Below are 22,500 nucleotides of genomic sequence, written 5' to 3'. Positions count from 1 at the left end.
AAACTTCTTCTTCTGAGGAGGAGGAAGATTAAATGCAGTCACAGTCCTTCCTCATCATCACCCTAAAGCCATGATTTCTCTCCAGCTTCTGCAGATGTACGTGTGTGTGTGTGTGCAGTGTGTGTGTGTGTGCTGTGTGTGTGTGTGCTGTGTGTGTGTGTGCTGTGTGTGTGTGTGTGTGTGTTCCAGAGTCTTTAGAAATATGAACCAAAAAGGAAATTAAAAAAATAAATCAATAAAGGGAAAAAAAGGGTTTGGAAACTATATTTATATAAAAAAAAATGTGTAAAAGTTACATAAAAAAATAAAGGGAATTCTTAACAGAAATAAAAGGTTCAGCCAAATTGCCCCCGGGGGTTATTATTATTATAGAAGCTGTTGCTATGGTGAAAGGCGTCGTCATGGTGAAGGTGAAGGTGAAAGGGCTTCATGGAGTTCTCGAGGACAATTATTACACAAAACTCCACTGGAGAACGTTTGAATAATAATCTGCACCGGGAAATAAGAAGCATATTTTAGGATTTAATTAATAATAAAACATTATGTGTTTATTAATATTTAAATATTGTGGTTTTATTATCAGTATATCAGACCCTTCAGGATTCTGAGATGTTCTTTGATCGCAGAAATGGACGCAATATCAAGCAATCTCTGTTATATGGCATAAGGTCATCCATTTTCTATACCCACTTTATTCCTAAATAGGGTCACTAATCCCAGCACACATTGGGCAGGGGTACACCCTGGACAGGTCACCAGTCCATCACAGGGCCACACAACCTCCTATGGGCAATTTAGAATTACCAATCAACCTAATATTTTTGGACTGTGGGAGGAAACCGGAGTAAACCCACGCAGGCACGGGGAGAACATACAAACTCCACACAGAAAGGCCCCTGCCTGTTCGAACCCGGGATCCGGACCCAGGACCTTCTTGCTGTGAGGCAACAGTGCTAACCACTAAGCCATCGTGCTGCCCAGCATAAGGCCATAATAAAAGATAAAGAACTTTAGATTATTTGACATGAATGTTACATGATGAAGTCCACATCTTTTGCAGAAACTTTTATTGCATGGATTTGGCTGAACATTAGAGCCGTATTTACAAGAGGGTTCATGTAGTATGGAATGGGTGAGGCATGAAACTGCTTATTTATTTATTATTTCCTGTATTTGTGTATAATACCTGAGCCATCTGTATGTATGCTTCTATGTCCTATAAAAAAGCCTCAAAATCCTATATATATATATATAATGACCACCTGCCTAATATTGTGTTGGTGCTGCCAAAACAGCCTTGACCCGTCCTGCACTGTGTATTCTGACACTTTTCTATCAGAACCAGCATTAACTTCTTCAGCAGTTTGAGCAACAGTAGCTCGTCTGTTGGATCAGATCACACGGTCCAGCCTTCACTCCCCACGTGCATCAGTGAGCCTTGACTGCCCATGACCCTGTCGCCGGTTCACCACTGTTCCGTCCTTGGATCACTTTTGATAGATACTGACCACTGCAGACCGGGAACACCACACAAGAGCTGCGGTTTTGGAGATGCTCTGATCCAGTGGTCTAGCCATCACAATTTGGCCCTTCATCAAACTCGCTCAAATCCTTACGCTTGTCCATTTTTCCTGCTTCTGACACATCAACTTTGAGGACACAGTGTTCACTTGCTGCCTAATATATCCCACCCACTAACAGGTGCCATGATGAGGAGATCATCAGTCTTATTCACGTCACCTGTCACTGCTCATAATGTTATGCCTGATCGGTGTATGCGTGTAGATAGATAGACAGACAGACAGACAGACAGACAGATTATTATGTGTGTGTGTGATATCAATTATTTGTGTATTTGACAAACATTAGTTTATCATGAAGTACATATTTTATTCAGATTTCTAAAAATATTTGATAATGAATGAGCAACATGAGATTGTTAAATTGTTTCAGTAATACGTGTGTGTGTGTGTGTGTGTGTTACAGGTATCAGGAATTGTTGGGAGAGCAGATGTCCTGGCCTGTATGTTGTTCCTTTTAGCCTTTCTCTCCTATATTAGGTAAGATTCTCTCCATCTCATACTCTGTCCTTGCTCTAGATTCCGCATGTCTCTTAAGGCTTCTATGTTTGGCTGCTCTGATTGATTTTTGTGTGTGTGTGTGTGTGTGTGTGTTTCAGGAGTGTGTCGGCGTGCAGCGTGTCTGACTGCTTCCCCTCCATGGCGTCTCCATGCTCTCTGGCGCTCTGTCTGCTCCTGGGCACCAGCGCCATGCTGGTCAAAGAGACGGGCGTCACCGTGTTCGGCGTGTGCGTGCTGTACGACGGCCTGGCGCTCTGCCGCAAGCCTCTCGTCTCGTAGGTGAACGCTGAGTGTGTGTTTCTCAGGTCCGTGTGTTAATGAGGTCTCCCGGAGAGGTGTTGATCCGAGCGCAGGCTGGCGGCAGCTGGCGAGAGCGTGGGTGTTCATGCTTGTCAGCAGGCGCGCTGTGTGTGTGCTTCCTGCATCCAGCCTGGTGCTCTCACGCGCCGAGGCAGAGACTAGCAAATAAACCATTTATCACAGCCACGCTAGCATGAGATTAGATGAAAGAGCGCTGAAAGTCTAAAAAGCTGGAGGCAGTTGCACAGCGAAACTCTTAGGGTTTGAGGAATCCATTCTAAATATTATAAGGTATCACGAGTGATGTAATAAGAGTGATGTGAAGGTAAACTATCTCACACACACACACTCTTAAACATGGATAGGCAGCATCAGTTGTAATTTATTTATTTATTTATTTATTTATTTATTTAAATTGTTTCAGGTCTGTTATACTCAGAGGACATCCATAATGTCCACCACAACGCAAAGGATGATGGGATAGGTTGTGCACTCACTATGAGAATGGACAGCTGCTATAAATGTCCAATCAGTGCTAGGCACACAGAATTCTCCGTGTTTTTCAAGCTGAATGCAGAAGAAATCATCCCTAGGCACATCACCACATGTTTCTTGTGAATATCAATCACTGTAAACAAAAAAAGTCCACATTTAAAGCGAAAACATTTCTACGATACTGTGTCCTTTGGTGTCATTTATGCCTTTTGTAAACAGCCTTTTTTCGGAAAATTGTGTCAGTATTTTTGTAGGCCAAACCAAACGATTTTCTTCTTATTTACATAAATATAAATCATCTGTAAATTAGTTAAGATGTTGAGGTTCTCTTTGGGAGTGACACGGTTGGACAGGATTAGGAACGAGGACATCAGAGGGACGGCTCATGTTGGACGTTTGGGGGATGAAGTTAGGGAGGACAGATTAAGATGGTTTGGACATGTTCAGAGGAGGGAGAGTGAGTATATTGGTAGGAGAATGTTGGACATGGAGCTGCCAGGCAGGAGGCAAAGAGGAAGACCAAAAAGAAGGTATATGGATGGAATAAATGAGGATATGAAGCTAGTGTTGAGGATGCAGAAGATGGGGATAGGTGGAGAGAGATGATAAATCACTGTGGCCAGCCCTGGAGGGAAAAGCCGGAAGAAAAAGAAGATCTGTAAATTAGTAAACATGTCGACTGCAAAGCTGATTTGCGTTTAGTAAAGTCCTCAAAGCTGAAATGGTGAAAACTAGTGAAATTTTCCACTAATGCAGCTCAGCCACTGCAGCGATACAGCTACCACTGACACAAACTCACACTTCCTGCTGTTACACGGTAAAAGGATTCCATTATTTTTGTCTAATGGAAAAAGTTTTTTATTGGTCGTAATTTAGAAGCCTTTATTATCGCCACACATACGTTACAGTACAGTGTAATTCTTTTCTTCATGTATCCCAGCTGAGGAAGTTGGGGCCAGAGCACAGAGGCAGCTATGATTCAGCAACTCTGGAGCAGAGAGGGTTGCTCAGTTGCCCAACAGTGGAGCTCGGTGGTGCTGGGGCTTGAACCCCGATCCTCTGATCAACAACCCAGAGTGTTAACCGCTTGCTAACTGTTTTTTGTCATTAATATGAAGTGACTGTGATATGAGTAAACGTTCCTAAGAATGATTCACACTTACGTTTGTAAATCCTAACCCGTCATCCTTAGTGCTAATTTTATAAAGAGACAATGAGTCCTCGGCGCCTGACCTTCCAGGAAAGGACTGAAATGTTTATGCAGGATTCCACTGAAAGGGCTCAGCAAAGCGATGGCTCATATGCTTTCAATCCTCTTCCTGCTGGCAGGAGCAATAAATTACCACCCGCCGTCCGTCAAAGTGAAACGTGGACAGTACGAGCAGTTTCATGGGCGGAGGAGGGAGGAAGGGAGGATGAAGGAAAGGGGGGGATGTGAGCCGAGGGAATTGAGTTTCTGTTTCTCAAGTACGGAATATTTCGCTGTCAAACACTTACCCTCTGCTTACAGCGTGGATCCTTCAGTACATCAGTACAGCTTCTCGGTGCTCCTTCGACTCTATCTAACCAGACGGTTCTCCTCACAGACAGCTTTGAAACTTCGTTTCACTTACAGCTAAAAAAAGGAGTGTACGCATCTGCCTCAGGCATAATAAATAAAGCCCCGTTAGAGAGTCAGTGCAAACGTTAGGCCTTTTCCTAGTCTGAAAAGTCTCTGAGTTTTGGCAAAGAGAACTGAAATTGTGCTCTGAGGCGTCTGAAAGATTCATGAACTGGGCCCCTGAGCAGCTTTTATTCCTCCGGACAGTTTTTGTTCTATAGGATTTAGTAAGTCCGCCCCTTTACAGTACCTCCGACTCAAATCCGTTTGCTAGCCCACGGCGCAAATAAAAGCTCCGCTCGGACCGCGCAGTCTTCTGTTTTGTTGCCTGGAAACATCAGTGAGTAGGATGAACATAAAGCTAACAGCTAAAATATATGTATATATATAAAAACGTGTTACAGTTGGGGTCATAAGTTTATACTCCCTTTGTTGAATATTAATTTAAAAGAGAGATCTTGGTGGAAAAAATGAAAAAAATTTTTGTTTATTTAGCTCTGCCCTGATTATGCTATTTATAGGACAAAATAACCATATTTACACAAATGAACCAGTTCAAAAGTTTACATCCCCTCGATACTTAATACTCTATGTTGTTACCTGGATGATGAACGACTTCTTCATGAGTCCCCTGTTTGTCCTGAGCAGTTAAACTGCCCACAGATCTTCAGAAAAATCCTTCACCTCCTGCACATTCTCTGCTTTTCCAGCATCTCCTGTGTATTTGACCCTCTTCCAGCAGACGCTATATGATTTTGAGATCCATCTTTTGGACGCTGAGGATGTCTCAGGGACTCGTACACAACTATTACGAAAGGTTCTGATGCTCAAGATGGCAACGTGAAGCATTAAAAGACTAACAGGTGATGTGGTAGGTTAGTGGTTAAGGTGTTGGATTACGGCTTGAAAGGTTGTGAGTTCAAATCCCTGGTCCATCAAGCTGCCACTGCTGGACCCCTGAGCAAGACCCTTAACCCTCAATTGATCAGTTGTGTAAAATGAGATAAGTTGGTCTGGTTAAGGGTGTCGGCCAAATGCCAGAAATATAAATGTAAAAGCTTGGGGGTGTGCAAACATTTGAAGAGGATTATGGGTGTAAATTTTGTGTTCTGGAAACCATAAATATCTTATGTAGCTCCTGAAGAGCAGTGCTGAATGGAAATTATCTTTAAACAAAATGATCATTTACACTGATGATCAGCTGCTGTTCTAGAAAATTCTACAACGACTGACCAATCAGATCCGAGACCTCACCAGGTGCTGTGCTCATAAATGAATGAACATCAACATGGAGCGCATGTGAGGGCTATTAAACCGATTTCTAGGTGTGAATATATATTTGTAACAGCCACTTAGGAACAACACAAAAATGCCTGAAATAATCAAGACACATGACTTTTCCAGCTGCCTCGAGAATTCTGCCCTGAGCAAGTTTTAAATATTTAACAGCACTCGAAAGAAGTAGGTTTTGAGGCGGCCACATGCCTCTCATTAGTTTCCTTGTAGTGCTTGATGCTTATTGGCTGGAAATGAACAAATTCCAGCTACAAAGCGCTCGTACATAGAAGATGCATGGAGCGTTCTCCGAGTTCCGGCTCATCTCGGCTCTGCTGCTGCTCGCCGTAATTGGCGAACGGAGTCGATCATGCGAAACAAACAAGACCTTCACATCTCTGGTGCATTCCCAAGTTCTCTATTACACACCCTGCTAGATCTGTAGCCTCTGTGAGGACGCTCGGGTGACTGAAGGAAAAGTGGGGGATGCGTTTGAGGACTAATTATAGGAAGGATCTGTTTGTATCTCAGGCTTTTTTCCATCATTAACACATGGTCCAGCAGAGCACACATTCACACACAAGACACTGTAGTAATAAATATAGAGGGTTACTCTGCTGTTATGTATGATTACTTTGCCTGCACTAACAAGCTGTCAGTCAAACCGTGCAGCCAACAACACTTCAATGCTAGACAACAAAAAATAAATGCAACAGATGCACTAAATCCTTGTATCATATTGGACAACATGAAGCACAAAGTCTCAGTAGCCGTTTCTCTGGTGGGATTTGAGGCTCAGCTGAAATCAATGATTCTGGATAAACGCTACATGGAAGCTCCGCTCCTTTTTACCATAGCTCAATAGAGGATGAGGAGGTTTTTCCACAAGCCCAGCAGTCAACATCCTTACAACAACAAGCGGTGAACGTATTAGTCGAATAATCTGTACAAAATCTAATCACCGTTCAGCAGTGAAGTCTTTTCTGATTATAAAGTTGAAATCCAAGCACCACTGCTGGATCCCTTAAACCCTGAGTCCTGTATCTTCTCTTAAAAGATGCATAGGTTTGGATAAATATAAATGATTCAATTACAGTTTCTTGGTTATTAGTTATTTTTGTGGGCTCAGTGATACATAAGAAAAGTCCCTTCAGCATGAAAATCTAATGATCTATGTTTCTGATCATCATGCCCACCTTCATCCTTCATCAGCATCATGTTCTCAGTAGAAGTTGCTCTCTGATAAAGGAATTAGTTGCAGTTAGCAGTAGCGACGCAGTAAGCAAGCAACGACGACAATGAATCATCATCTTACGTGGTGGTGTTGTTTACAAGAGAATCCCGAACTCGCACCATATATCTTCTTCAGGAAAACAAAGTAAAACCTGCACTCTGAGGCTTCCGTAGTGTTCCTTTACATGACAAATGGCTTTCATGGCTTTCCTTAGAACCGTTTTTTTTTTATTAAATGTTAGATTCCGCATAGAATCTTTGAGGGATCAATCAAAACAACAAACCGGTGACCCTGTATAAACCTGAAAATATGTTGACCGATCTGTTCTGGTTTCTAGCAATAAATCTTTATAGGATACCAGTAAACCTCCCACATGCACCATTTACAAGGTCTCACACCTTAGGGGTTAGATTCTTGTCACCGGCAGAATTTATTTCCCCCCCGTTTGCTCTTCCGGGTATTCCGGTTTCCTCCTGCAGTACAAAGATATGTGTTGTAGGCTGAATGGCATGTCTAAGCACTCTGTAGTGTGTGTGTGTGTGTGTGTGTGTGTGTGTGTGCACACCCCAACCAGGATGTCCTCTGTCTTGCCATATAGGCTCCAGGCTCCCTGTCACCCTGTGTAGGTCTATGTAAGTGCTACAGAAAACGGATGGAAAGATTTTTGCTTATCTCTCACTAGCTTATCAATCACCTAAGCCACGCCCCCTTTTCCGTCGTGACAATATGGCACAGCTCAACCCCACCCTTTTGATAACGCACTATTTGCCAATCTCTCTCTACAGGCAAATGAAGTATAAAGTAAATAGACTTTCAGATAAGATTATTTGTTCTATTTCCAGTTGCTCTGTAAGTATGGAGTGTGCTGGAGTCAGGCAGGAGTAATTAGTAGTCTGGCCTGAATACAGCACTCATTAGTAATGTAATGTGACTGGAGCACACATTAGTGATGTATTCAGGCCCAGAACACTAATTCATTAGCTAATTATCAGTCTTGGTGCACACACATTTTGAAGGACATGTTCACAAGGGCATGAATAATAAAATCTTGAAGGTTTGCAGATTTTAGAGTATTGAGAAGGATTTTGGACGTTCTTGAGCGTTACATTCCTCGGCAGCAACATGTGGGGATACGTGAAGAGATGAGCAGCACAAAGTCTAATCGGAGTGTAGCTTTAAGATTTATCGCTTTAATGACCCAAAATACAGAGGTAGTGATCAGCTTTTTTTATTTTTCTTACTTTAAATGTTGTGTAGCTTCAGCTTCCTGTTCCTTGACTGACTGCAGAGGAACCCTGTTGTGTTTTAGCCCATCCACCTGTTATGCATTCTGAGATGCTTTTCTCATCACGTTTGTAAAGAGTGTTTATTTGAGTTGCTGTAGCCTTCTCGTCAGCTCGGACCTGAGTGTGGCTGTTCTCCTCTGACCTCTGTCATCAACAAGACATTTCCACCCACAGGTTCTCCACTCTCTAGATGTTTTTCATGCAATTTCACCCCATTCACAAACAACACTTGGGTCCTTTATTTACTTATTTATTTATTTCCCCCCAGCACAGGCTCTGTGTTAGTGAACAAAAAATAACATTTAGAAATGAAACTAACATCAAACAGCAAAAACCGTCATGGCGATAAGATCAGCAGTCATACCTCGTAGTCTTTAAGCTTTATAGCACAGCAGATTGATCCCGGGAGCAACAGATTCACGGCCATGTTTGATTGCTGAAACCCGGAAAGTGTCCGTATCCATTGTGACCCTGGGGAGGACCACACACACACACACACACAGAGGGTGTGATTGAAGATGCTGTGACTGCAGGCTGTGAGTCGGTGTGTGTAGTGAGTTAGATGAAGCACGGTAGATGAGCTGAATTAATATTAAATGTGTTCACTGCGTCTCACCCAGCACTGCTGTGATATCATACACACCTGCATGGCTGGAGATCTGCTCTGTATCACCTCTTTATTTTATTTTAGGCCATTTTATTTTGTGACATGTTATGCAATTTTATTTTGACATTTTATTTTTTTTATTTTTTAAGTTTTTATTTTATTTTATTTTATTTTGTGCCATTTTATTTTATTTTATTTTGTGCCTTTTTATTTTATTTTATGCCATAACATTCGACATGTTAATCATTAATGCTTTAATGTAGCAGCAATGAAGCAGCGCTATATATCTTTGTCTTTAGTTTAACTGGGTAATGAATACACCTTATGAAGTTGTATAATTATGCGTAATGGGTTATTTATGTAACTGGGGAGCATTTAGAATTATGCAAGGTTTTATAATGCATTATGCATGCTATTTAACATAACATGTCAGAGACGCACTTAAAATACATTATGCAGACAGGATTTATAGCAAATAAAGAAGTCCCATAACCATAAAATGACAAAGTGGGTTTTATGTAACTATAAATATTTATGCATTATATGCAGACAAGTGCCAGGCATTATAAAGTGATACATGTGCTGTATAACTGGTTATAAATGCACTTAAAATATATTCTAAATACAGGATTTATGATAAATGATCAGGTAACATAACCATAACATGTTGGATATATAATTATTGATATTTATATGCAGTCTTAGGTACACTATGTATTGTATGTATTATAATGCATTATGCATGCTATATAACATGTTACTTAAAAATAATGCAATAAACTGCATTAAGAATACAGGTTTTATAGTAATCTGTGATTGTTCAGAACCATAAAATGACACAATGTTATTTAGGTTACAATACATACAGTATGTAGGCATTATGTACCAATATATGCCAAGCATTATAATGCATTGTAGATGCTATATAACATGGATGCACTTTAAAATGCCTTATGCATGCAGCTTTTATAAGAAGTTATGAAGTTACACAAACATAACTGTAGAGACACTATGTAATGCAATTCAGGCGTATGCCCAGGCATTATAAAGGCATTATAGATGCTATATAACATAGATGCACTTAAAATGGACTATGAATGCAGCTTTTGTAGTAAATTTTAAGTCACATAAACATAAATGATATTTATGTAACTATAGATATGTATGCTTTATATACATTCGTGTCTGAAGCATTATAATGTGTTACGTGTGCTATTATTATAACGTCATGAATATGCACTTAACATGCATTCAGAATACAAGATTCATGTTATCAAGTCACATAACCATAATAATTTAATAATGATCATCTTATGATCAAGTCACATAACCATAACCAAATTTCATGCATTATAATGTGTTATATGTGCTATATAACATAAATGCTCTCAAAATGCATTATGAATGCATTTATAATTTGTTCCGAAGTTACATAAGCATTAAAAATGTTCTTGATGTAACTATAGGTATGGATGCATTATAAGCAGGCTTGTGATGCATACTGTATGTTTATATATATATATATATATATATATATATATATATATATATATATATATATATATATATATAATATGTATATGTGTGTGTGTGTGTGTGTGTATAGTCTGATGCATTCTTATTGCATTATAAACGCAGATGTTTTGAAATGACATAGTTATGCTTAATAAATGGCTGTTCATCCGGTTGATTCCAGACCTGTCTATCTTTCATTCGTCTTTTTTTGTCCTCTGTCCTTTATCTTTGTTAGACTGAGGAAGACATGAAGGGTAAAGAGACAAATAGTGGAGGAGGGGCAGGCACTATTTTAGTAAATGCTGTCTTGTTGTCAAGACAGTGAGCTGAATCCCAGGAGCATAATGGAGCCGGGGAGACACACACACACACACATTCATTAGGAAAAGCTGGTGCGTTTCAGCGAATCAATCAGCAAAAGTGCAGTGAATTGTGTGAGTGCTCGTCCTCCTCGTCTCCTTCCTCCGCCTCGTCTCATTCTTCTCGTTTTCTGTCACACTTGTCATGATGTATTAATATACAGTGTGATCTCAGAAACTGCTGCATTCATACCACAGTGCTGTCGAGTCCTCAGTTCTGAGTGGTACCAAGCGGTTGTTTAAGATCCTGTAACAGTAGCTCTGACAGTAGAGCCATCTAATAAACAAATCAATAAATTCAGATTGAATGAATAGTGAAGTTTGTGTGAGGAAATATTTATCACGTGAGTCCCGCTGTCAGATTTCAGAGCCAGACTGCATGTATATATACATATATTGTTTATTGTCTTGCTGAGGGAATGATGTTTAAATGCGTGTGGGTGGCTAGGTTTACGTGTGTGCACTCTTCCTGTGTATGTTTACGATCTTTCCTTATCGTAATACCGAGCATAAGCTCTGATTCCTCTGTGAAATCTAATGAATGTAAACTGAATTGACAGATAACCGCACAACCCTAATAAATGAAGACTGATGTGATTCATTCTCCTGTTTGTTTCCAGAAGCCTGAGTCATGGATTCATTAAGAGATTAAAGAAGCTGCCTCTCTCTCTCTCTCTCTCTCTCAGGCATCTCTCACGGTCCAGGCTGAAGGAGCTTATCCGAATCTCTCGGCCCTTCATCAAACGAACTTGTGTGGTCACGGTGTATGTGAGTGTCTTTAATGTGAGATTGTGTTGCATATTAAAACACTGTTACTGTCTTGTTTGAAAGGTGTGTGTGCGTGTGTGTGTGTGTGTGTGTGTGTGTGTTTAAATATAGGTTCTGTTCATCCTCTGTGCTCGCCTGTGGCTCATGGGAGGTTCCATGCCCCTATTCTCTGAGCAGGACAATCCAGCATCTTTCTCATCTCTCCTCCTCACCAGGCAAGCCTGAACCCGTTACTCAAGTCTTCATCCAGTGTGTAGCATCAGTCTTCATCTAGAACCCATATCCTGATACAACATATACATATATATTTATATATTCTCTCACACATTCATCTAGAACCCATATCCTGACACAACATATACATATATATTTATATATTCTCTCACACATTCATCTAGAACCCATATCCTGACACAACATATACATATATATTTATATATTCTCTCACACATTCATCTAGAACCCATATCCTGATACAACATATACATATATATTTATATATTCTCTCACACATTCATCTAGAACCCATATCCTGACACAACATATACATATATATTTATATATTCTCTCACACATTCATCTAGAACCCATATCCTGATACAACATATACATATATATTTATATATTCTCTCACACATTCATCTAGAACCCATATCCTGACACAACATATACATATATATTTATATATTCTCTCACACATTCATCTAGAACCCATATTGTCATACATTGAGCATTATGTATATATTTATTCAGCTTTATCTAGAACAGATATTTTACAGTGGTATTGTGACATGCGAAGACATTCGTCTAAGCAACACAACGGTACACTGTATGCAAACAGTCAAACAGAATGATATGGTTATCTAGAAAACACATATCCTCAGTGTGATGCTGCATACTTATATTTACATGCATTTTTCTAGAACCCATTTTTTACTACGGTATTGTGCCGTGTGCATATCTTTAGACAGAATCATCTAGAACCCCATGCTTATACAGTATCCAGTGTAATCTAGACCCATATCATTGTACATATTTAGATAGTGAGCCTTTCTTTATACCGATTCATCTAGAACACATTTCATTGTACATTCCTGGACAGTGTGCATATCCTTATACAGATTTATCTAGAACCCATACTATTATACAGTGTTGTCCAATGTACATATCCTTACATGGATTTATCTAGAACTCATATCCGTATGTATATCCCGGTACAGATTTTTGATTCATATCATTGTACACTGTTCGAATATCCTTATAGAGATTTATCTAGAAACCATATCATGATACAGTATTGTGCAGCATGCATATCCTTATAGAGACTAATCTAGAACCCATATCATTATACGATGTTCGGCAGTACGCATATCCTTATAGAGATTTATCTAGAAACCATATTATTATACAGTATTGTGCAGCATTCATATCCTTATCTGGATTTATCTAGAACCTCTATATTGTTACAGTGCTGTACACTACGCACATTCTTACATTCTGCAGTGTCATCTAGAACCTATATCACTGTACATTCCTGGACAGTCTGCATATCCTTATATGGATTTATCTAGAACCCATATTATTACATATCCTTATATGGATTTATCTAGAACCCATATTATTACATATCCTTATATGGATTTATCTAGAGCTCATATCCTTATATAGTCTTCTGCAGCATGCATATCCACATACTGATTTTTCTAGAACCCATATCACTGTACGTTCCTGAATAGTGTATATAATCTTATACAGTTTAATCTAGAATGCATATCGTTACACAATGTTCTGCTGTATGAATCTCCTTATAGAGAGTTTTCTAGAACCCATATCTTTATACAATATTGTACAGTATGCATATCCTTTATAGAGATTTATCTAGAACCTCTATATTTATACAGTGCTGTACATTGTGCAGTGTCATCTAGAACCCACATCATTGTACCTTTTTGGACAGTGAGCCTTTCTTTATACAGATTAATCTCGAACCCATTTCTTTGTACAGTGTGTGTGTGTTCTTATATATATTCATCTAGAATAAATTTCATTATGCAATGTTCTGCAGCGTGCCTATTTTTATGGAGATTTATCTCGAACCCGTATCATTATACAGTGTTGCACAGTGAGCATTTCCTTGACTTATCTACCAAATTGCTGTGGAGTGAAAGTGATAAAAGTCCAAGGATGTAATGTTATTGGAAAATATTCAACTTCACACTGATAACAGCGATAACTGTGCTTCATGTGAAGCCACGTCGCCTCACACCATCACTGATTATGTATCTATAACAGTTTAATTCCTTCCTTATATTGTGGTTCATATCTGCTTTATTTTCCTTTGTCCAGGTTCCTAACTTACTGTTATCTCCTGGCCTTTAATGCCTGGCTGCTACTGGCTCCTATAGTTCTGTGCTATGATTGGCAGGTAACACACACACCCCCCCCCACACACACAGTCAACTTGAATAAGTGTGTGTATATTGAGCCTGCAGTAGGATTATGTATTAAGTACAACCCTGACTGTTGTACTACTTGTAGGTGGGCAGCATACCTTTAGTGGAGTCTCTGTGGGACTCGCGCAACATGGCTGCTGTGATGTTGGCACTGGGAATGCTTGCTCTCTGCTTGCACTGTGTTACATCACTACAGGTGAGTGAGAACACACGCATGTACACATTCAATCGATTGTTTGGAGAAAGTATTGTAGATATAACAGTTGCGAGTTTGCCTAGAGGAAGCCATCCGCCAGAACATCAGCGACCAGGTTAGGTGGGTGTTAATCATAGAAGGTTGGAGAAACCTGGAGAGATTCACCACTCAGGTGGGAGAACAGGGCAAGCACAACTTGGACAATTCACTAAGATGGACTATGAAAGAGTTATTATTAGAATAGGTGCCTTGGGGATTTCTATGCTGGTTTTTATAAGCAGGGACTGTGAAGGTTTGAGGGCAAGCTGAGTCAGCTGCAAGATTGCTGTATATGTAGCCAGGAGTGAAGGTTTAGTGGTGTTGCACTTAATACAGATAATTACCGACTGTCCTGTCCAGACTGTAACCTGCATCTGCACCAGTTAGGGTTGAGAGTTATAAGTAAGGGGGATGAGTTAGAATGAGATTAGGGGTTAAGATTAGGGGTTAGGATAAAGTGAAAGCGGTTGGAGTTAGGATTAGAGGTTAGGGTTAGGAGTTGTAGGTAAGGGGTAGAAGGTTAGGGTTAGGATGAGGTTAAGGTTGGGGATTAACATAGGGTGAAAAAGGTTGTGGTTAGGATTAGAGGTTAGGGTCAGGAGTTGTAGGTACAGGGTAGAAGGTCCAGGTTAGGATGAGGTTAGGGTTGGGGTTTAAGATGTGAAAAAGGGTGAAAAGGGTGAAAAAGGTTTGGTTTAGGATTCGAGGTTAGGAGTTATAGGTACAGGATAAGAAGGTTAGGGTTAATATGAGGTTAGGATTATAAATTAGGGTTAGGGATTAGGATAGGGTGAAAGGGGTTGGGGTTAGGATTAGAGGTTATGGTTTTAGGATTAAAGGTACATTGTCTCTCGGGGTGGGTTCCTATTTTACAGATGCTCCTCTATGACTTTATTATTGTCTGAAAATGTCGGGTTTTCTCATATTTCCTCTGAGACGGTTAGGGTTATTTAGGGTTAGGGTTAGGGTTAGAGGCTAAATGACCTGTTGTTTATCAGCAAACTCACCTGTCTAGATCTGGCAGACGCCCTTATCCAGAGCAACTTATGATTTATCTCATTTTATACAATTGAGCGACTGAGGGATAAGGGCCTGGCTCAGGGGCCCAGCAGTGGCAGCTCGGTGGACCTGGGATTCAAGCTTATAACCTTCAGATCAGTAGTCCAGTGTCTTAAACACTAAGCTACCACATCTCCCAAAGTTATGCAATTTTCAAAATTTTTTCTGGAACTGTGGTTCACATCAAATGGAAATATGAGCCAGCGTCTCATTACTCGTGAATGGAGCGTGATCATATGACCACGTGATGCAAACTCACTAATGTGGTCATTTTATGGCTTCATGAGAAGAAAAAGAATTGTTAGCAGTTTCCTCCTCATGAACCAATCCAATCCCAATAGAGCTAAAGATGAAGTTTGTAGTAGAAATAATTAGAGATGAATCAGGCAGTGTTTCATTAAGGACATAAACACAGAAGGTGAAAAGGGTCAGCTGTCTTCACACATTTGAATGTGGATTTCTTTTCCTCTTTGAATATGCAAATAAGGTGGAAATTTGAATAGTACTACACCTAGTAGACACTGTATGCTTTATACTTCTGCAGTGTACTTGTGGATTTTCTCAGCATTTTCTCGGAAGAGTTACTTCCTTGTGAAAAACCCTTGACTGTCAGTCATCCTTGAACTCCCAGAACAGCACATCTGCTGTGTGTGTGTGTGTGTTTGGTGTGCAAGCTGTTATCTGGTGCAGTTTCTCCTCTCAGATCTCCGAGTCTCGAGGGTCAGTATGTCTTACCCTGTGTCAGTTTTAGGGTAGTGTGTGCTCAGTGACGAACAGATCACATATCCTCTGGATGAATTATTTATAGTTTGTGTCCAGGACAGTGTGAGAAAGCGTGTGTGTGTGTGTTTGTGTGGGTGTGTGTTACTTTGTCTCAGTTTATTTGCAGACTCAAGATTGATACTGTATTTCCGGAGATAGAATAGAAATAGATTGTTGGAGCATACCATGCTTCCTTACTAGCAGGAATGAAGACTGATTGAATTCATATTCACACACACACACACACACACACACACACACACTAAAGGTTGTGTTTTAGCATGGATAGTCTGCATTGAGGTGGAGAACAGGAGTGAGAAGGGGTCTGGTGTTACCTTTGAAAGATTTCTCACACCAATTTGGCAGCGTGGCATTTGAGGAAGGACCGGATGACCTTCGTCACTGCTGCGATATAGCAAACATCTGAGGGATCAGATGAGGCACAACACCAAAGCTGCCATCATCATCATCGCCGTTGTTATTGTCATTGCCGTCTTCATGACCATGACCCACTGCTACCTTCTAGCAGTGCACACAAAGCATCATCAGCTTCAGTGTGTGTGTGTCTGTTCCTTTTCACTCAGCGTTGCCATAGCAATCTGTCTTGCATGCATATACTGTATAGACACACGTCTGTATCTGTTGCAGATACAGTGCATCACCCAAGAGTGTGTGTGTGCACAGATGTGTGCATGCGTGTGCGTGTGTGTTGATGCTGATCCGTCACCCGTGCAGCAATATTGACAGAGTTGGATTAAGACAGATCCATTCCCCAGCCTTGCTCATTAATCACATCACAGCATCCCCACTCCTGTAGCGCATACAGTTCACCTGACCCAGTTTATAAAAACCAGTGTTTGTCAGGCTGTGGAATAATCTAAACTTGCCGTTACAGTGTGGCTGCGTTACTGCTTTACATGGTGTCATGTTTCTCTGTTCGTATTTAATCCAATGGAAAACAGTTGCAAGGCAGGCAAGAAAGCAGCTGGGTTTAAAAGGCGCTGTTTTTCTTTTACACAAAAGTAGAAAACAGTTCAGAAGAGCGTAACGTGAGCAGAGTTAGAGCCAGGGGATTTTTATCTCGCAACCTCTACAACATCACAGATCGGGTGCGAGTGAGGAATAACAAATGTGACGGATCATCGTAACTAGAGAACGGGTTTGCCTTTAGAAGGAACTTTCACAAGGATTCTTCAGGCTCCTCTCAAGGGTTCTTGAAACGTTTCCCCAGCATCGTCGCCTCGGGAACTAAAGCGAACTGCCGGATTCCTATAAAAAAGCTGCTCAGTGACAGTGTCTATAGTTACGAGTGGTGTACTGATTAAAATGAATTGAAATGAATCGACAGACCAGAACGATCCAGTTACTGCGGCATGAATTGAGAATGTCATTCCGCTATTTTGTGTATGAAGCAGAGGAATAATGCCAGAGCTAGCTCGGATGCACTGGTGGAGTCATGTATTTATGGCTTCTGCTCAGCACTCTGCTCACAAACAAGGACTTTCTCACTTTCTGACAAGTCTGTGGAGGACTTTTTACTTTCTCTCAGCATTTTTTTTAGTGCTTTTTCTAAAAGGATTCTTGAATGTTCCAGTCATGTATATGCTCAAAGCGCAACTCCAGATCTTATTTTGATCGCATCTGACTTTGAACAAAAGAGTATTTCACTGAAAAGCTGGATTTAGATGCAAGTCAGCAGCTGAAGTTTGCTTGTCCTGGGGGCGGGGCTTAGTGAATACTCCTCAGTCTCATGCTAGGGAGACGTCACAGGAAATCTTACTTGGTAAACTGGTTATAGAGGCCAGGTTGTAGTGGGAGGTTTACCTGGTTGACTGGAAATGTAGATTTTGTTATCTGATTTTGGATGTGGTAGTGAAAATCGAGCAAGTCTCTTCTTGATTCCTTTTAAGTGAATTTATCTTGACACATAACAGAAAAAAAATAGAAAAATGGCCGAAATGTTGTTTCCAAACTCCTCAGTGCTGCTATTCTTTCTTTCTTGCTTTCTTTCTTGCTTTCTTTTATTTATTTATTTGCATTCATAGTTGCTATAGGGTTAATTAGTTTTGAGGAAAGTGCCACAGAACCAGGAAGTAGTATGCTTTCTGTACACAGTGCTAAATAAACCACATTTATCATCAAGAGAAAGAATGAAAATGAATTTTTACAGAAAACATTTACATTTACACCATTTGGCAGATGCCCTTATCTAGAGAGATGGATGCACAAAAGTCTCTAACAACGTACAACAATACATAGCAAACAGGGAAAAAATAAGAGCTAGTTTAAATGTTTCAAGAAGAGGCTCGGTCTTCATCTGTCGTTTGAAGACGGTCAGCTGTTTGGACGTCTGGGGAAGTTCATTCCACCACCTCGGTGCCAGAACACCTAAAGTCTTTATTATCGCCACACACACATTACAGCACAGTGGAATTCTTCAGCTATGATACAGCACCCCTGGAGCAGAGAGGGTTAAGGGCCTTGCTCAATTGCCCTTCAGTGGAGCTTGAACCCCGATCCTCCGATTAACAACCCAGAGCCTTAACCACTTGAGCCACCACTGCCCACTAAGAGTCTAGATGTAACATACTACTTACCCTGAGCGATGGTTTACTGAAAACTTTACAGGTTTTATTTGTTGTCCACTTCAGGCATTTCCATTCACACTACATTCATTCATTTCATATTATGATAATGTGATTGATTCATTTACTGAAGGTCAGACCTTCTTTTTTTGTGCTTTCTTACTGTAAATAGTTTGTATTGTTGAGGATGAGGATGTGTTTGCCATTGTGTCCGGTTCCTCTCGAGGATGTGTCATCCCAGGGCATTTTTCCTCGTCACTCTAGATTAGATAAAACTAAATCAGTGTCTGGATTTCTCTAAAGCTGGTTGTGACTGTCTGCTGTTAAAAGTGTTAAACAAATAAAACTGAATTAAATTGATGATACTGTCTGTGGTCTAATTATGTATTATATACTTTCAAGCATTGAAGCATTGATGCCTCTCTCTCTCTCTCTCTCTCTGTCTCTGTCTGGCTGTCTCTGTCTCTCTTGATCTCTCTCTGTCTGCTTGTCTGTCTCTCTCTCTCTCTCTCTCTCTCTCTCTATGTGGATCTCTCTCACTCTCTCTTTCTCTGTTTCTGTTTCTCTCATGCTCTCTCTCTCTCTCTCTCTCTCTCTCTCTCTGCAGAAGACGGAGGGCAGGGAGGTGCTGGTGGGAATACTGTTCCTGGTCTTCCCTTTTATCCCTGCCACTAATCTGTTCTTCCGTGTGGGATTTGTGGTGGCTGAGAGAGTCCTCTACATGCCCAGGTTGGTGTGTGTGTGTGTGTGTGTGTGTGTGTCTGTGTCTGTGTGTGTGTATGAAACCTTACCCCTTTACCACACCTGTATTGTAGCTCTTTCATTTTATTTCTTTCATTTCTGCCAACAACTGCAGTCCTCTTCAACAAATCTCTCATATTTCACCAACATTGATTCACACTGCATTCACTGAGTCTCTCTCTGTGGAGAAGATTCTCATCACATGTCCAAGAAGAGATTTTTTTTTCTCGTGGCCTGCTTCTTTCATGCTCTGAAGGGATTTTTCTTGCTATCTAGTGCTGTGTGAATTTGATTATGGGTTTAGTTTTCCTTCCTCTTGTTTTTTGTGCTGATAGAATCACACACACACACACACTCTTACACACACTGTTGCTAACAGAGTGTGATCTGCTCCAGTGAACCCTTCTTCCCTGATTTTCAGGAAATACAAATGTGTAGCTTGGAGACTTTGACCTTAGTGTTTGTGTGTAAGTAATTTAACACAGCAATTTTAATCATCAGGCCTAACATTTAATAAAAGGTCATTTGAGGATAATGCATAATTAATTCTGTTGTGATAAACACACACACACACACAGAGCCACCTTTATCCCGAATGCTAACGCTGTAATAGATCACACTGGCATTTAACCTGGCTTTAGGACACACATGGATAAATGTTAGCAGAACCTTAATCAGTTTTGAGTTCAATAAAATTTTATGTTCTGGTTTATCTGAATATTAATGAGGCTCAAATTTTATTCTTCCTCAGATGCTCTACTGTGTCCCTTTTTTCTTTTTCTTCTTGAAGAGATAATCTTTCATCACTTATATTTATCTCAGTCCTGCATTTCCTATATTACTCAGGATCCACACAATAACCTTCATCACTATTTGGTGGAATCCCAAATGGCTTCCCGTTCACTTTAATATGCTCACTACATAGGGTATAACTTCAAATGGCTTGTGCTACCACGATGTTTTATTCTGAATTCTGATTCCTTGTATTAGTTCCAGCTGTATCACCGATTTATCGTCGCTATAGTAACAGCTCCTTCACTTGCATGGTGTAAACACTAATGCTAAGATTCAAGGCGTGGATTGTGTTAGCATTAAGTCACTGCTGTAGTTTTAATCTCACTCTTTATACATCTTAAATAAATTATAAAAAATAAATAAATAGTCACATATCCTAAGAAAGGCAGTTTCTTTCCCAGGCAGTCCGAATTCTATAAGTATTAGAAAAGTTTGTGTCAGCAGAAGCTAACCGTCCTCTAGCTATGCTAATTTTACCTCACATGTTACCTCAGGAACAATAATATTATCTCTTCAGTCACACAAAACATCCCTTTTTTTTTTTTGTTAAAACTTGGTTGTAATTGTGTTATCATTTAGATTTAAGTATTTTCCTTGAGCTATGTGGATTTTCTGCTTAAACCAGCAGGCTATTAGGTAGCAGGCTAGCACATATTTGGATCTGGTGTCTTTTGAATTTCATTTGTTTTGAATTTAGTTAGTTTCGAGGAGTCGCTTAGATTTGTCGTGCTACTGCGGTATCAGTAATTGAGCTTACTGAGTTTGTGTGAGGTTTAGCGAAGTGTTGAATATGAGAAGGATTCATGACACGTTCCAAATATAGTTCTTTCCTCTGAGGAACGAGGAACTGTGAGGACAGATGCTGTCTAATTGGAGAGACGGTGAGATGTGTTGAGAAGATGGCTGGGATATGGAGTGGAAGCACAGTGTGCAGTGAGTGTGAGCTTTATGTAATTGTTCACTGCGAGCGCTTGCTGGTTTAAACACTCTTTCTCTACTGATGTGAAGAAGCAGCCTGAATCTCCCATCACTGTGTCTCCTGCTCTTCATTAAGCTGAGTTTCCTTTTCTGTTTTGGGTTTATCTTCATGTCTTGTTACCTTAAACATGTTGTATAGCGTGTGTGCTTATCGAAAGCTTTACATCTTTTTTTTTTATCTGTCCGTCTCTCTCTCTCTTTCTGTTTTCACTCTCTCTGCCACTGTCTTTCTCACACTCCTTCTCTTCTCTGTCTGTCTCTCTCTCTTCCTGTTATTTTCTTTGTGTCTCTCGGCCTGTTTCTTACTATATGTCTATCTCTGTTTATATGTTTCTTTCACAGTCTCTCTCTCTCTCTCTCTCTCTCTCTCACCCTTTTTATCTCTTCTTCATTCTCTTGTCTCTCTATCTGTCTTTCTCCCAGACTCCGTCTCACTGTCCATCTCTTGTTCAATCAGTAAGTTACCATCTCACACTCTTTCTTGTTTTCCCCCCATTTCTCTCTCTGTCTGTTTCTTTCTTTGTCTCTTTATCTCTCTTTATTTATATCTGTTTATGGTTCTTTACAGTCTCTCCATCTCTGTCTCTTCTTTACTTTCTTGTCTCTCTATCTGAATTTCTCCCTCACACTCCTTCTCTCTGTGTCTCTCTATCTGTCTCTCTCTTTGATTTTCTCATCTCTCACTTCTTTGTGCCTCTGTTTCTTTCACAGACACTCTCTTTCTCTCACATACCTCTCTCTCTTTTTCCCCTGTTTTGCTGTGTTGAAGGTTTCTTTCATTCAGTCTCTCTCTCTCTCTCTCCATCACTCTGTCGCTCTATTCTTTTTTTCATCATGCTTATTTACCAATTCCATTGTCATCTCACTTTTGTTTTCACTTCACATCCACACACAACACTTTTCCATACTAACCACACCACACACACCCAGGTAATGAGTTCTGCTTATTGACTTATACAAGACTCGTGTGAATATACAGAAGAGAATATATATACGCAAACACACACACACACAGTTACATGTCATTTTGAGGATTTATCAGGCTCTTACCTGTGGAGACTGTTGTGTATCTGCACACTGGAGGATAATGAGCATATAATGTGATTCAGGAAACAGCTCGAACCTGTATAACCGTTTCTCAAGTATCTGATACTGTTTCTAGGCAGGTTGAACCGTCTCGGCGGTGTGCTGTGCTGCCAGTGTGATGCACTCAGGAGCTAATCAAAAACATCTTCATCCTCAGTATCCATTCACATTTACTCGTTAGGACAGTGCTTTTATCCAAAGTGACAGGATAAGACAGGATGCAACAGACGGGTCTTGGAAGAAGCCATGCTTTCTGAAATTTGATCACGGGAGTCGTCATAATGTG

The 22,500-nt window shown here is 40.2% G+C and overlaps 1 protein-coding gene across 2 annotated transcripts in view; it reads left to right on the top strand.

Moving 5' to 3' along the window:
- tmtc1 (transmembrane O-mannosyltransferase targeting cadherins 1) overlaps positions 1 to 22,500 on the top strand; it is a 44,330-nt gene that overhangs the window by 7,244 nt on the left and 14,586 nt on the right. For both annotated transcript variants that reach the window (XM_058417105.1, XM_058417107.1), the window contains 7 exons: positions 1,987 to 2,060; positions 2,180 to 2,356; positions 11,439 to 11,520; positions 11,632 to 11,735; positions 13,867 to 13,945; positions 14,059 to 14,169; positions 19,222 to 19,343. In XM_058417105.1, the coding sequence (XP_058273088.1) occupies positions 1,987 to 2,060; positions 2,180 to 2,356; positions 11,439 to 11,520; positions 11,632 to 11,735; positions 13,867 to 13,945; positions 14,059 to 14,169; positions 19,222 to 19,343 (749 nt within the window). The remainder of the gene's footprint in view (positions 1 to 1,986; positions 2,061 to 2,179; positions 2,357 to 11,438; positions 11,521 to 11,631; positions 11,736 to 13,866; positions 13,946 to 14,058; positions 14,170 to 19,221; positions 19,344 to 22,500) is intronic.

Source organism: Hemibagrus wyckioides, linkage group LG19, assembly GCF_019097595.1.
Source record: "Hemibagrus wyckioides isolate EC202008001 linkage group LG19, SWU_Hwy_1.0, whole genome shotgun sequence".
Taxonomy (NCBI): domain Eukaryota; kingdom Metazoa; phylum Chordata; class Actinopteri; order Siluriformes; family Bagridae; genus Hemibagrus; species Hemibagrus wyckioides.
The sequence above is the reverse complement of the archived record's forward strand: the minus strand, read 5'-3'. Positions and strand labels throughout refer to the sequence as shown.